The sequence below is a fragment of the Lepisosteus platostomus genome, chromosome 10 (assembly GCF_059453375.1).
Source record: "Lepisosteus platostomus isolate fLepPlt1 chromosome 10, fLepPlt1.hap1, whole genome shotgun sequence".
Taxonomy (NCBI): Eukaryota; Metazoa; Chordata; class Actinopteri; order Semionotiformes; family Lepisosteidae; genus Lepisosteus; species Lepisosteus platostomus.
The window spans coordinates 19,454,760-19,471,218 of NC_142620.1; the positions used below are offsets into that span (position 1 = coordinate 19,454,760).

Sequence of the window (16,459 nt, forward strand, 5' to 3'; positions counted from 1 at the left end):
TAATCTTTGCTGCCTGCCCTCTTTCTCACACCTGAAGAAGGATTCACAGCAGAAACTATGTGTTTTCTCTCTTCTCTTTTCAGCATGGAATAAACCAATTACTTGTTCCTTATAACTATATGTATTTATAAATACATATAATAAAAGTATATGTGCATATAGATTCTAGTGGGGTGCTGCATCAGTATATGTTGCCTGCAAAAGAACAAGTGAAGATAGCTTCCCCACTGAAAAAAGAAAAAGAAAGGAGGAAAACAATGTTTCAGCCGTAGAGAAACTCTTGACACAATGTACATGAAGAAAACGTTACATTTCTTCTTTCTGCTTTCTACTTCTTCCTTCTACTATTTAGGAAACAATTATTGTTCGACTTGGATTTTCATTCAGGAGAAAAATCTGCCCTGTCTGAAGGTGTCAGGGTGATCAGGGAGCCAGGTGGCAGCTCCAGACAAGTCATCTGTACACCTCCATTACCAAGGAATAATATACCAGTGACACTACCATTGACCTTACTGCAGCATGCATAAAACAACACTGAAAGGCAAATGACTGCACAAAAACACACGGATTGCATTACAGTCATCTATAGGTACTGTAGATGCAGCATATTCTCAGGGCAATAGAGTAACTCCTGAACCAGTCATTCCGAAACAGATAAGTTAATACATTACTCCCACAGCTTCAATAAAGTGTGTCTTTAACTTCTGAGACTTTTAATACACAAATCCTCTTTAGAAACCACTGCACTTTACCTGGATCGCGCGTTGTCCTGCCGTTGTCAATCAAGAAAGGTATTCGATATCGCTAAGAGAACTAAGATCGCTGCTGTCCTGGTTCCAGAGTACGGTAAGGGACTACAGAACATTTTGAATTTCAAGTGAGCTTGCTGTGATTTCCCAATCTAAGCATGTTTTTCAGCAGGCAGGAGAAAAGGTTATCGCGTTTGGGTTTTTTGACCCCATTGCAAACTTACCTTTTCTTTCTTCCACGAAGACTGCAACAATGTTGTGCGCCAAATCCCTGCAACATTCCCACCCGGCAGCTATCCGTGCACTCATCCGAAGCAAAAACCATGGAATCAAGAACACTTCTGGGATAGCTGCAGGTAACGCGGAGCCGCCTTCTTTATTTTGGGGGAGATTTCTGCTGGTAACATTTTTTTACTCCCTCCCCTTGTTTTATCGCTTTATATTCAAACGCTCCTTCTTTGGTCAGATTGATTATGAAATATTTTCAGAGGTCGTTTGTTGTAAAAGCAGGACTCCGATTCAAACTTGTCATTGAAGGATACAAGCAAGCCAATATTGTGATTCTGCACAAGACGTTGGCCGATGATTTTGAAGCTTTCAGCCATGCCAACAACGGCCCCTTGCCTCTACTGTACCGGAGCCCGCCAGGAGAGTGGACCTGCCCGAAACTGGCAGAAGATTCTGATATTAGGTATGTGTTTTACAGGTACACTGCCCAAGGTGCAGAAAAGGCAGCAACAGCACAGTAATTTCAGCATGGAAATCATTAAGCACATGAAGATACCACAGATTCCTTATTTTTATTGTTTTTAAAATAATGCTCAACCTTGCTATTTTTTTATGTATACAGTAAGTACACCACAGAATAAAATCATAGGCAAATGCTGAGTTACAATACTTTGCTAAAAACTGGAATCTCTAGTTTAAATTTCACTCTAGGAAGGAATTTAAATTTCCTAAGGTTATAACTAAACTATGTGGGTTAAAGTTTGACAAGGTTTAAGGTTGTTTTCCTTCTGTAAAAGGCAGAAAATGTTTAACATTAACTGGGGAGAGGATACCTTTGGCTTTATATTTGTAACAGTGTCATTTATAAATTTCAGTAAAAGACAAAGCAGTTTCTGAACAGTATTACTAATGATATTTTTAACTTTGAAATTCCTGTAATTAAGTACACGGACTGTCCAGGCATGATCAGAATGCCCCTCATTCATGGTGGGAAGGACTAGGTAGGGTAACCTAGACACGACACTCATACCCTACTGATGATGTGATGCAGCAGTAGTAATCCTGTTCAGCACGAGAAGAGCTGTTGGTGTGAACATTTAGTGTCTGTGAGGAGCCTATGGTGTAAAGCTACCATTTTTTGGACTATGCCTGAACGCCTCAAAGTCAGAATCAACCCTACAATGTTTTACCCAACATCATCTGTAAGATAAACTTTATCTATGAATTTTGAGAACAAAATCAGACAATAAAATTCTAGAATTGAGTAAACAAAAGTATTTTTTTACTTATAAAAAGCATATGCAAAAATGTCTCAATAATCAGTCGTTGATTACATATGAACTGGGTTCCAGCCCAATCTGTCCCATGAAAGAAAACCTTTACTTTTCCAGAACAGACTGCCCTGAGTATTGCATGTTTGAAAATGGGAACTTTGCTGGCAGTATTCCGAGTCTGATGTCACACTCAGAAGAGTTTGAGGATATGGTGACTTTCTACTTGGGCTGCAGCTTCAGCTTTGAGCAAACCTTGCGGCAGGCAGGAATCCCGGTCCGGAATATGGAACAGGACTGTAACGTCAGCATGTACAAGGCAAGCTAAAAGGGACGTCTTCTGAGCACCAGGACTGCCAGTTGTAAATCTGCACAAAATCAGAACATTCTTCACTTTTTTTCCTTTTGTTTTTTGTTTCAACTTGATGAGCTGAGGCTTCAAATTGAAGAACAGCTGCAAAAATAATACTGAATCAGTTTTTCTCTCATGCAGGAGAACACAATTCCATCAATTCCAGACAGTCTTATTTAAGTCTAAATAAAAAAAAACATTCAGTTATTATGAAACAGTTGTTACTGATGATGGGTGGCAAGATGGTACAGTGGTTTGATTTCTGGTTACAATTCCCCGGGTTGCTTCAGTATCTGTGTGGAGTTCAAACAGTCCAAAGACATGCTAGTAGGTTAAGTGGCTTCTGTAAAAAAAATAACTCTGATGTGTTTATGATGCGTATCCTGCCTTCTGTCCAATGAAATAGGACATATTCCAGGGCACTGTGACTGAATTAGATTAATAGGTACTGAATGTGTATGTGATGTTACTGATCATATACTGTATTCTCAGTAATACACCTGAACACCAGAGGTCTTATTGTACTCTGCAGAAACCTGGACAAAATTTAATAAGCATTTGTTTAACAATTTACAGGCAGTTTGCAGACAATTCTCTCTTTTTGACTGACATCATCTGTGTTCACAATGAGACTACGTCATATTAGAAGTAATTTTAAGTGATTTGTGTGCACAGAAATTTATTTTACACATCCTTACATATCTGATGCACGTTTCTGTGCTTTCTATCACTCAGTGAAGCAAAAATTTGAGTGGAGCCTTTTGAATTGTAGATATAAAGAGACTCGGTCTTTAAAGTTCCAGTATCTGTGGCTTCCTTTGGTCAATTTCTGAGCTGATCTGAGGTGGCATCATTTGTTTTTTTCCCTCCTTGTGATATTCTGATTTCCAAATCAACAATAATTTCAGCTTCATTATATTGAAACTAAACCAAAGCAAGGAAGAGATGCAGTCTATGAATGCGAAAATGTGTCTGTGCAGACCTCAGTGCCTTGCTGTGGGGTGGGCAGATTCCAGTGCCCCCTGGTGGTGACCATGAGGCCCGTGCCAGAGGGAATGCTGGACGCGGCAACTCAGGCTACACACCCCGCCAGTGACGTCCATGGAGCTCCAGTTCACATCGGATACCCAGGTCACCAAAAACTTCCTCTTCCATTCTGGCATGCCTGGGCACACAACAATGAAGGGTTATAAATGAGAGAAAGTCAGGCAACCCATCTTCCTTGTTTGAATGTTAGTAGTGTAGTTACATGAGGATCTTATTCACCCATTTCCCAGAGCATCTCAGGGAATCTTCTAAGCTTCTTGTGTAGGGAACGCCTTTGTAAAATTTCATTGAAAGAGAGGATGCTGCTTCTATGCTGCTCTGTTCCGGGAGCTGCTCTCTTTTTCTCTTCCCTTTCCCCAGGCCTGATTGGGGTTGAGGACTTGAGCCGGCCAGACTATGGGGACACAGTGGAGCTGCAGCCCGGGGACGTGCCCGTGTTCTGGGCCTGTGGGGTGACAGGAGTAGAGGCTGTGCGGAGCTGTAGTGAGTACGGGGCTCACGCACCACAGACAGAGGTCTTCGTTCTTACACTCCCAGTACAAAATTCTTCTAAATTCTTCCCTGAAAACTTACAGAGGCAAATATGTGGAGACTTTTCACGTTTGTGTTGTTTGTCCTTGCCTTTTGGTTTGGTTTCCTCAGATTAAAACATGCTTTCGCCGTGTTTTAAGTCTCAGGAATCCCATAGAACAGTTCTAAGGAATGTTCATTGGAGTATATACTTTTTTACCTGTTAGAGTGGGAAAGTACTGTATTATGCACCTCACACCTCAAACACCAGAAGAAGGCCCAAGATATACTTCATCATATATATTGAAGGCATTAGTGAGGATCTGACGTAGCACCTTGGCTGCAAAAAAGAACAGGCTGAGACTCCATGCTAAAAAGAACAGAAAGAGTGAATTCCTCAACCGCAAATGGCTGGAAGGGAGCTGAAGGGGGGCTGTGTGTTTCACTTTTATTTTAGTGTGGCATTATCCTCCACTTGCATATTGAGCGGCTTTAGGAGCACATTGTAAGTGATTATATAACACCAATGCATATGATATTTAGATACTCCCCTGTCAGCAACCAGATTATCTTTTGAAACCATAATAATAATAATAATAATAATAATAATAATAATAATAATAATAATAATAATAATAATAAACTTTATTTTATATAGTGCCTTTAAAGGTGGCTTCTCAAAGCGCTTTACAGGATGACAATAACAATAAATAAGAAGAATACAACAATAAACAAGGAGAATACACAAGATAAGACACAATTACAATATATAGAGGAGACCATGGATGGTGGTACTACGAAGAGCAGAGGGGTGAAGAATGGAACCAGTTAAGTAAAGGCTTTTCTGAAGAAGAGGGTTTTGAGTCTGGATTTGAAGGAGTTTAGAGAAGGTGACTCTCTGATATCCTTGGGCAAAAAGTTCCAGAGCTTGGGGGCATAAAGGAGAAGGCCCTGTCACCCATACAATGTAGACTGGCTTGGGGGACAGTAATGAGGGCAGAATTTGAAGAGCGGAGGCTGCAAGGTGGGGAGTAGGGCAATAAAAGTTCAGACAGGTACTGAGGTGCCGAGCCATGTAGAGCCTTATAGGTGAGCATGAGGATTTTAAAGTCTACACAGAATTTGACCGGAAGCCAGTGCAAGGACTCCAGGACAGGAGTAATGTGAACACTTGCACTAGAACTGGTCAGGAATGAGGCATCATTTATAAATTTCATAATTGAAAAAAACAAAGTTGTAACCCTTTTGCTGTTTCTGCAAAACCCTCAGCATTGTAATATGATTAATAAAATGGTTATGAATTGTTCATAAAACACTTATATAGCACCTTTCTGGACACTCAAAGTGCTTTTACGGGTAATGGGTACTCCCCTCCACCACTACCAATGTGCAGGCCCCACCTGGATGATGCGACGGCACCCATAGTGTGCCAGCATGCTCAGCACACACCAGCTATTGGTGGGGAGGAGAACAGAGTGATGAAGCCAGTTTGAAGATGGGGATTATTAGGAGGCCATGACTGGTAAAGGCCAATGGGAAATTTGGCCAGGACACCAGGGTTACACCCCTACTCTTTTATAGAAACACCCTGGGATTTTTAATGACCACACAGAGTCAGGACCTCAGTTGGATCTCATCCAAAGGATGTTGCCTTTTTATAGTATAGTGTCCCTGTCACTATACTGGGGTATTAGGATCCACATGGACCACAGGGTGAGCACCCCTTACTGGCCCCACTAACACCTCTTCCAGCAGCAACCTTGGTTTTTCCCAGGAGGTCTCCCATCCAGGTACTGACCAGGCTCACACCTGCTGAGCTCCAGGGAGTTGCCAGTTGTGAGTTACAAAGTGATATGGCCGCTGACTTAGAGAATCATTTATAAAGTCTACAGTTTTTAGATGTTGTTACTCGAAAGGAAAGTGTAATACATATTTCAAATGTCAAAGACAGCTGAAAACCTTTTTTTATTTAGAGCACTTACCCAAAACTTTTACACTGCCTTGAACAAGCAGAATAGTAACATGTCCAGGTGTCATGAAGCAATGAATCCTTAATATATTTCTAAGAAATTCTTGAAATGAAATCTTATATATCAGAACTATGAAACGTGTGTTTAGTCCCTTTGGAAAATGTGAGTTATTTGTCCTCGGTTATGTCTTTCTCCTGAGGCAGAGTCCCCCTTGGCCTTCACTCACTCCCCCGGCTGCATGTTCCTCAGTGACTGTGAAGAGAGGGCCTCCGCTCCCAGGCCCAGTGCTGCTGACACCCCTCTTGCCTTCCGCGTTGCCCGGGAGCCCCTGCACTACAGCCTGGTCTCAGCCTCAGCAGTCCAGCGGATCAGAGCCCTGGAGACACTTATCAGGACTGAACCAGGTGCGAAGGCAGTCCCCCTGCTCGTAAGGAAAACAGATCGGCTATTGGCCAGAGAACACACAGAGCTTTACCTCATGGCAGTAGCCTTGACAGAGAGATATTATGCGTTGAGCTCAACCTACAAGAAAGCATGAACCTATATAGAAACATTGCTTCATCCAAGCTGATCAGCCTCATGCAAGGTTCGAGACAGTCATGCAAAGAGCCTATATGTATGTCCCAGATACTAGTGCTATAGACAGATGGACAATCGCACCTCGTGTGGGTGGACATACACTGTAGATACTTAGAAAAGTTCAACAGGAATGGATTGAAACTTGTGTCCATATGCCCATAGCACTTACAGTATATACCCAACAGCTTGTTCTGTCTACGATCACTTAGAAGAGAAGGGGCTACAGGTGTTATAACATTAAACTTTTTGAGAGGGCATGCAAGCTTCAAAGGAAAAAGTAGAGGTTAAGATGAAAGCCAGGTGGCATGCTGGTTAGCATTGCTGCCTTGCAGAGCTGGGGCCCACATGGGTTTCCTCCAACAGTTCAAAAAATACTAGATAAGATGACACCCCTTACCTATTCAGGACAGCATGAAGGGGGCTATCTCAAATAATCTCCATCTCCTTGCTTGTTATTTTCCAGGTCAGAGAGGAAATAGAGCTTTGTTCCTTCCAAATGAGCTCCTCAAGGCCTGCCTATCCCTGTCTCACGCAAACTCAGTCCTCATTACCACTGGCTTTCCAACCCTCTACAACCGGAATCCCCCTGAGGAGACCGACGGGCTTCCTGGGGCTCTTGCCATGGCAACCATGCTGCAGGTTTTAAATAAGCAGGTCGTCGTAGTAACTGACAACCGGGCCTTTGACTTCAGCAAAATAATTATACATGATGCTGTTGATCAAGGTATTGTCAGCCGCTCTCTCGAATCTGACACACAGCTGTGATCTAAAATTACCTTATCACCTACCAGACACCAGTATCGATCACACATCCCCAGACACAGTGAAAAAATGCAGGCTTTTCAAATACGCAGAATGAAAAACAGAGCTGTTCGGCTCGTACATAAGAGGAAAGCACTGGGTATATCCCAAAGGCTAATTGAAAGGATTGGGAACTTAGAATTTATACTGCTGTTAACTATAGGAAGGAAGAATTTAAACAGGACACACATTTTTACATGTTTTAATAGGAGACCACTTGAGACAGCACTAATTTTACTTAGGAAACATAACACGCAGCCCCGTACATGATGTGGTTAAGAGCATGAAAAATGATACTAATAGAGAACAGATTGCTGTACTATCTTAATGCATGTGTCTCATGTGCTCCCAGATTGATTCGAAATGATCTTTCATCAGATCTAAATAATTTGTGGCTAACAGTAAGACTCTCTAAATTAGTCCTAAACCTTGTTTTCTGGTAAATGTCTACATCAGATTGAGAATTCTGGTAAGAACTCTGGGGCTAAAATGTTACCGTCTGTACTTAATTAGCCTTAAATACTGTACAATAAATCCAGGACTTTCTGAATTTCTATTCATTCTTTTTTATATATTTATGTCATAGAAATGTGTAGGAGCACAACAACTACACAGTTTGTCATTTTTAATCTCAAAGAGGCCTCAAGAGATAGGCATGTGTCAGACAGTGAGTATCTTTGAAAACAGGAAATGGTACTAAACAGAAGATAGCCACAACAAGTCTTGGGCTTCTCTGCTTGCATCCTTGGTGTTTCGATTCATATCAGTGGCCCCAGGATGTGAGCTTGCAGCTCTGCCCTGTTCTTCCTCCCAGGTGTTTTGAACAGTGAAGTGCCAGTCCGCAGCCTCCAGGCCAACAGCCCCACATCCGTCTTCGGCTTCCTTTGTCAGGAAGGGGAGACTTCGGCTCCTAGGTAGCAGACAAGATTTTGTACTTTTTTAGTTGACAAAAAATCATTCAAATTCTAGATGGTTTACAAACAATTACCATATGAGCGTATGGTTTCAGTAGTTCTGTTAGATCCTAAGGAATGCAACAGAGAGACAAATATGTCTGAAATCTGAGCATGCTGAGGGAGTGGCTGCCTTACTGAGAGGATATGCTGCCCAACCTCTCCCCCTCTCCCTTTTAGTATTACGCACAGTGAGCTGGGGAGTTGCTACAAGGGCTAAGATGGGGTGAAGGGGGGATGCAAAAGAATTACGCAAATTGAAGGTCTGGGTAGAGACACATACAGTATGTAAGCGAGAGTTAAAAACTCCTCTTCTGTATTTAACTATCAGTACAACAAATAAATATGAGAGAGAACTACACTTTGCAGTTATACAGAACTTTTCATTTGAAGTCTTCAGGCGGCCTACAAGAATCATTGCATCTATTGCCTAAGGTCTAGATAAGAAGGTCCCTGATAGCAAATTAGCCAGCTGAAGTAAGAACTTGAAATGGGCTGAACCGAAGCAACCTGAACTGAAAATTCACCACTGTTTTTTGTTAACTTTGATGACAACAGCTGCCAGGACCGTCAGTGCCTTGTGTGTAGATTGCTTAACTGGCAAGTCTGAGAAAAAAAGATCAGACGCCTTTACACACAGGCGATTACTGTTATGACATGTACAATACCGAAGTATCCCTTCCCCGTCCTTACAGCTCTGTTGTGCCATTTTAATCCATAGCACTATAGGCACACAACAAAATAAAGGGCTCCATCATTTCACAGGTAAGATAATAAAATAAATCCAATTGTCTTGGTCATTGTGCAGTCGAGCACATTTCAGAGAAAGGAAAAAGGTCTTTGTGGTGCTGTCTTCTTTGGTCGTCATTGAACAAGTGTGTTTTTCTATATGTGTAATTTCATTGCTTGTAGCTTCACTAGAGGTCGCAGGATCATGACAAAGGATGCATTTGGTCTTTTCAGTAAGAAAAAAATTGGTTTTGCGTATTTATAAATCAATTAAAACTGCCTGCCAGAAAGCTGTTGCAATACGGCTGAATGGGATTAAACCTGTCCTGACTAGAATGGAAAGGTATTTCATTGCCCTCCTCAGGTATGACCACTTGGTGGCAATAGAGCGTGCCAGCATGGCTGCAGATGGGAACTACAACAACGCCAGGAAAGTGAATATTCAACACCTGGTGGATCCCATTGACACTCTGTTCACAACTGCCAGGTCCATCCCAGGAATCACCACCACAGGTACTGGAAGAGAAGCAGCATAATTATTTTAAGCAGTCTTTAATTTCTCTTGACAAATGTCCCCTATTAATCAATAAGATCATTTTAAAAAGAATTAAGCTTTAAAAATGTAATCAGCAACTATGGGTCTCTTAGGTAAGGAGGCATCTTGGTACAGTGGGCAGCAGTGCTACCTTGCAGTGCTGGAGCCCTGGGTTTAATTCCAGACCTGAGATGCTGTCTGTGTGGAGTTTGTATGTTCTCTCCATGTTCGGATGGGTTACCTTCGGGTACTCCGGTTTCTTCCCGCATTTTGAAAACATACCTGGAGGTTAATTGGCTCCTGGGAAATTGACCCTAGCTGTGAGTGTGCGCATTTACTGTGTCTGCGTGTGTTCTACAATAGACTGGCATCGGGTCCAGGATATACTGTACCCTGCCTTGTGCCCTTTGCCTGCCAGGGTAGGCTGCTGCTCCCCTGCAACCCTGAATGAGAAGATGTGGTTTGAAAATGGATGGATGGATATCTTGTTAAAGGACCCATCGTTCTACCCATCAGAATAATTGTGATGAAGTTGTGAGTTCCTGTGTGTGCTGTGTTCCTCCCTCTACAGCTGGAGGAAATTAAGCTCATGAAAACTTGCTTAAACCAGAATAACATTCATCAGTGGTACCACACAGGTGACACTTTCCCAGCCCACACTCAGTGCAGCCTGAGGGATCTGAAACAGGTCAAAAGATCTTCTGCACATTACACATTACATGAACAGTACATTGTTAGTCACTGCAGGTTGTTACATTCAGTCAGTGACAGTGAGACGAGTACTAATAGGATTCTATGTCCAGTGCTAACAGAGTACAGAGGCCTTTGGACAGAAGCAAGACTGAAATGCTTTTTGATTATTCATAGTATAACTGAAATCTGACTGTGAGACTGTTCCATGGAAATGTCTTAAAACTGAATTGAGGAATTGTCTCAAAATCACCTTTGGTGGACATCCGTGCTCCTTCAAATTAATTTACTGAATTTCAACTCACCTGTGTAAAGTAGGGCAGGTGTTCCAGTACACTACACATGGTCATGGCTTCAAAATGCCACAGTGTGGCTCCAAACAGACATTACTTGAAGGGGAATTGCGGTCCCACTTTCTCAGACCGGTTATTAAATCTCAGTTTCAAAATAAATTAATTGACATTCTAGAAAAAAAAATACAAATTTCAAATTAAGCGCAACTTTGTGAAAGTCCTGTAAGTCACCCCGTTGTCACAAACTCGCATTCGAGTTCCCACAAATTGTGACGAGAAGCTGCCCTTCCTGCTCGCTCGTTACTGTAATGACTAATGGAATGTGATGTTCGAGCAAATAAGTACAGGTTGTGCAGCAGACATCTCACTGCAGAAACATGCCAACGTGATCTGTCTACCGAGTTAACAAGTAAGTAGTATTTGTTGCCATCTTGCCATCAGCTCCGCTGTTGCAGCACAAGTAGTTGCTAAAAATACTGAATGAGTGGAAACATGGTGGGAAACAATGTTGAGAAATGCATTTTGTGTTGCTCAATGCTTTGAGGCAGCTTTGTAAAAAAATCAGGACCCAATGGAGTAGGATTTCTCTACCAGCCACAGGATTTGAACCAGCAACAGACACAGATCCTTAGCCACAGAGCCACCACTCTTAACAGGGGTCCTACTCCAACTGGTCTGTTAGAGCTTGTTTGCAGTCATTTTCCAAGACTAAGACAGCTTCCTGTTTGAGACTTTCAGTATTTGTACTAAAAATTTGGCTTGCAGTAAATTTGAATTAGAGGTCTCAGTCACGGAGAGGTAAACAGTGATCTCCATACCCACAATTAAAATGACTGCAAAGACAAAATTACGTTGATTTGAGGGTAACCACTACCTCTATTTACTGTTGCAAAGCCTGGAATAGATCCCATTACAAAGACATAAGAATAAAATAAGGTTCCTGAGAAGGCTGGAGGCTGAAGGGCTACCTCTCATTTGTAAAACTGCCTTTACTGGACTATTAAACATCAAGCTACAAAACCAGCAGATAAAACCAGAATCTGAAGATAACAGATAATTATCTAAACCTTTTGCCCCAGTGCAAAATATGTCCTACTTTTTTCTAACTCCAGAAATACATAGTAATTGTTGTTTTCTACACATGCATAGTGTCTCATTCAAAAATGACTTTAGAGAAATGAGATGCCTGTTTGGAAGCATAGTGGTGAGGTGGTAAGTGCTGTTCCTACCCAATTTTTGGAGTCCCGGCTTCAATTCTGTGAAGAGTTGGCATGTTCATGTCAAATTTAACTAGGTGCTCCAGTTTCCTCACACAGTCCAGAGACATGCTGTCTAGGTGAGTTATTGTTTCCAAATTCCCCTCCCCCTCACCTAGTCTGTGGGCTTAGCAATCGACTGGTGTTCCAGGCAAGGAGTGTTTGGCCTTGTGCCCATTGTCTGCTGGGTTAGTTTCTAGCTCACTTCAAGCCTGTATGAGATTATGTTGTTATTGATAATGGCTGGATGAGAATTAGTTTCACTCCGTGAAACAACTTTTAAAATTATCACCTGTAGACAAGATAGAAAAAAAGTGAGGGGCTAGTTTCTCATGTTTGTATCATTTTACCACCAGAAAATTTACAGGAACTGAAATTTAGTTTCTTCTTTACACATCATCTTGCCCAATAAAATGCAATAGCTACGTTCTCAGACTCATGAGCTTGAACATTAGGAAATTAGGTTCCACAAAACAGGAAATTCACAGATGCTTTGTGTACTTTCGAAGACGAAAGTTCTTGTTTTCCCCTTTTTCCAGGAGTGTCTAACTGGGGTGGCTATGCGGTGGCCTGTGCTCTGTACATCCTTAGCTGCTGTCCTGTGCATGATCGCTACCGCAGGAAGGCTGTGGGGTTCCCCCAACACACCCAGCACAGCTCATGGGCCTCTGCGCTGCCCTCTGTCAGGAAGGTAACTTGCAGACAAAGGAAGATTTCTAAACGTGTGAACTGGGAAACAGAACCACATGACATAGCAGTTTAATCCACTACCGTACAGGGTTTTACATAAGGTAGCACAGGCTTCTAGATAGTGTAAGGCCAAAAGAAATATGGCAGTATGTTAATGGTAGTCTGATTTTAGGTAAGAGAGACCAGTACAACTTCACAGCGACTTACAGTACAGAAACAAAGCAGCCTCCATCCTCTAATTGTAATTAATCAGCAAACATAGAGTTCCAGCTGGCTTTGCCCAGGGACATTGAATTACAGCACTGTGTCTGGTTTTATTCATTACATTTATCTGCTTTTTTGGTTTGATATGGAGCAAACAGCTATCCAATGGGAGTCTTTCATGTTCCATTGATTACTAGATTAGCATCTATTTCTATTCCTCCACTTCATTCCTTCTTTTGGATATGCATTTTAGTGGCAAAGTGGTAATTGCCAGATTTTAAAGACATGGGTTCAACCTTTTAATTTCCCGTTTTATAGACCGTACATGACTTTCACTTTTAAAAACAAACTAAATTAGATTATGTTAAGAACAGTGCTTGAAGTGATATCTATCAGTTAACTACTGTAGTCATAGTTAATAATATGATGATATTTACATGGTGTTTTCTGGAGAGTCTGTCTTGTAAAACTTTGATCTGCAATCAGAATGTAAACCTCATTTATTGTTAAAGGATTTAAATCTGAAAATTTGATTAAGGTGGTAAAATTACACAAACTGTAAATGTCAGCTCAAATCATCTTGAACCAAGAAGGGAAAAATTGTGAACCTGCAAACAGAACCCTCCTAGGAGACCAGAAATTGAGTACCAGGTGCACTTTAGAAATGTGATGTTCTAATGATGTGGTGTCCTAGTGTCCTAGTGACTCCTAGTGACTCGGTAGGAACGGTCAGCCTCTATTTCACACTGATAGCCTACAAAAGGTTGTGCCTCACTTGTGCAGGAAGAGAAGCTCCTGGAGATACTGGAGCAATATGATGTTCGCAGTGGAGCTGCTGGGAATTTGGGGCTGGAGGTGGACGGCCTGCGTTTCCATGATGCTCACTCCACTATGATCCAGCGGCTGGTTGACATCGCCCTGCAGCCCACAGCATCGCTCTGCTGAACCCACTGACTTGGCACCCAAGAAAGCAAGTCCCATCACAGGGTATCACTGTCAGCAACCTGCTCATAGTCTAGAGAGAGGTAGCCTAAAGAATAGCTTCTAGGATCTTCCTTTTTTGGTTTGAAATTGAACGAAACCCAGAGATTCAAAAATCCTTCAACACCATTAATTTCACTTTGCCTTCTTCCATCAGCCATGGCTTGTAGAGGGGACACAAGGTGCACTGTTGTTGAACACTTTCTTTCCATTTACAGTATCTGTGTGTCTGATTAGAGGCCAGGCCTGTCGTTCTGGAGTGCTGGGAAAAAGTTTGTGAATCCACAATGTTGTTCAGTGTGCTCGTCTGTTTTAGACTGTAAAGGTAATTATTCATAGAAGTGTTAATAAAAGATGAAGATAACTTGATTAAACATACATACTGTAGTACAACGCAAAGACATAAGGTATATTTGCATTATTTAATCAATAAAATGATCCAACAGTAAATATTCTTGTCAATAGGTACACCAACACTTGAATTCAGAAAACTGTGCAACCACAAACTTGTTCATATTCTTTCACACACCTCCTTCTGTTGCAATAACGTCAATTAGACACTTCCTGTAACTTGCATCTTCCTGTCCTGTATCAGTTGTTAACCAGAAAGTATTTAAATTGGGTTAAGCAAACATATAGGAAAAAAAGAAAACATGCTCAACTACAACTACAAGTAAAATCAGAGTACAACGCACAACTTTTGTTTATGAAATTATCGGGTTTACTGTAGAGTGTCTCCACATACAGTATAAACCAGTGCAAAGAAAAAATGTTTCAATGACTCTATCCAGATATTTAAAGTTTGCTTGCTTTACATTTACTGTACCATTCTGTTCTAAGATATCTCCCGACTTTCAACACTGCCTTGCCAAAATGCTGCTCCCTTAGAAAATCTGCACACTAATTAAGGACATTAATCATTAATGTTGTGCAAGTGTGGACTAAACAAATCTTTCTTTTTTTGTTTTTTTTTAACATAAAATCTTAAGGAGAGTCTGTTTGTTCCTCATGGTGTACTTTACAAACTTTACCGCCAATATAAAGTCTCACTTTGCAAATAAGCAACATACAGTATCACAAAAGCGCTACAATTACCATTTTTCCCTTCTTCCCTTTGTTAGGCTAGCCAATGACAAATCGCTAGTTCCAATGCTACTATACAACTACGTAATAAACATGACTATAGAACTTAATACTTATTGGCTTTTTGTTAAAAGCTGGTAAACAGTTAATGGATTTTTATCTTTTAGTTAAAATTGACAGCTTTATTGACAGATTTTGAGTGTTCAATGGATGTTCAAAGTGTTTATTACAGAGAAATGCCATGGTTTTTGAGCTGATTCTTGTCTGCCAGATTAAATCAAAACACTGTTTAGTAGCATTCACACATTTGAAGATGGCGTACCAAAATCATGCCTACTGATGTGATTAAACATGTTTTAGTGCACACCCGGCATGCAGTGAGTATACGCTGGCTCTTAGGGGAGTATTCAAAGATTTAGCATACCATCAACAGGTGCTAGTGTCAGCATTGACTAACCCATAGAAACCAAGTCTAAACTGTGCACATCTTCCAATAAATCAATAAAAATATCTCAACACATAGTTATGAAAGTCTAAGATTTGCTCAGCAAAATTAATTATCTAGCCAAAGAGCCCGCTCAAAAGCAAAGCCTGTCTGATACCCAATATTGGCAGCAGTTTTCACCCAACAATCACCACTGTGTCACGTTGAGCAGGAAGGAGAAATGTTGAGACCGCTCCATTTGCCTGTAGGATTAACAATCTCCATGATACTAAACCCTGGTGTATTCCATCGTACATCGTACTTTACAGGTAGTCTGAATCACGTGCAGTGCAAGATGTTACTGCAGCTTAAAAATTGCAGGCAGTGGAATTGGTTAATTTCTCACAGGTTCCAACAAAAAAAACACAGCTGTTTTTTTTTAGGAAAAGTGGATTTTCTCGTGTCCTGGGAGCCTGGGATCAGTGGCACACAGCTGTAGTTACACACAATGGAACAGAATAAACTTTTACAGTATAAACTGTAAAAGGGACCTATTCTATAAATGTGCATGTACTGAGTGACACATGCAGCTACACCATAATCATGTGGCACAGTTTGTACTTTCCCTTTTCAGGTCTGAAAATCCCTCTTAGAGGGAAAGTTGAATTGTTATGGGTTGTTAATCTTACTCCCCCACTGGGAGGACTATTTAATTCACTACCGATGTCTTTGCCAACAAGTGAGACCTGACTTCTAAATAACCAACACGCCCACATTTGTGGCAACATGAGTGGCACATTTGTTAAAAATGCAGTTGTTTTTGTAAAGTGACTGCAAAGAAGTAACGTCAGACAGTGGGGGTGATCACCACTGGAAGAAATGACCAAACCACAGAGGTTAAATCAGTTGCTAGAAGCAGGAAGAGGCACAGTTCAGACAAACCAAACAAAGTGAGGCCGAGCACAGTGCTCTTAGCAACTCCTCTTGAAAAAGCATTTTTGATACCTCTTTTTTTCCATATGCAGATTAAAATATGTGGCCCGAAAACATTTGGTCAGCAATTCTTTAGAGGGCCCAGTTGAATCAATATGAGATGGTGTGGGAGAGCAGAATA

General features: G+C 41.2%; 1 protein-coding gene across 5 annotated transcripts; it reads left to right on the plus strand.

Annotated features, from left to right (window-relative positions):
- The first annotated feature begins 694 nt into the window (after positions 1–694).
- LOC148653521 (D-glutamate cyclase, mitochondrial-like) lies at positions 695–14,834 on the plus strand. Of its 5 annotated transcripts, none has more exons than XM_088648642.1 (12): positions 695–846; positions 994–1,105; positions 1,287–1,440; positions 2,369–2,567; positions 3,581–3,731; positions 4,008–4,130; positions 6,331–6,531; positions 7,170–7,430; positions 8,322–8,421; positions 9,554–9,702; positions 12,503–12,654; positions 13,621–14,834. In XM_088648642.1, the coding sequence occupies exons 2-12, from the start codon at positions 1,003–1,005 to the stop codon at positions 13,750–13,752; spliced, it is 1,725 nt and encodes a 574-aa protein (XP_088504768.1). In that variant the 5' UTR covers positions 695–846; positions 994–1,002; the 3' UTR covers positions 13,753–14,834. The 5 variants fall into 5 exon arrangements, with proteins under 5 accessions (XP_088504768.1, XP_088504770.1, XP_088504766.1 ...); XM_088648640.1 differs by having other exon boundaries at positions 696–846; positions 13,641–14,834; XM_088648641.1 differs by having other exon boundaries at positions 710–791; positions 13,641–14,834.
- The last annotated feature ends 1,625 nt before the right edge of the window (positions 14,835–16,459 follow it).

Excerpts from the sequence above, each read along its gene's own strand:
- LOC148653521 (XM_088648640.1), top strand. The coding sequence starts at position 1,003 with ATGTTGTGCGCCAAATCCCTGCAACATTCCCACCCGGCAGCTATCCGT. Across the intron at positions 1,441-2,368 it reads GCAGAAGATTCTGATATTAG|AACAGACTGCCCTGAGTATT; the intron begins GTATGTGTTTTA and ends TTACTTTTCCAG. Across the intron at positions 8,422-9,553 it reads GGGGAGACTTCGGCTCCTAG|GTATGACCACTTGGTGGCAA; the intron begins GTAGCAGACAAG and ends TGCCCTCCTCAG.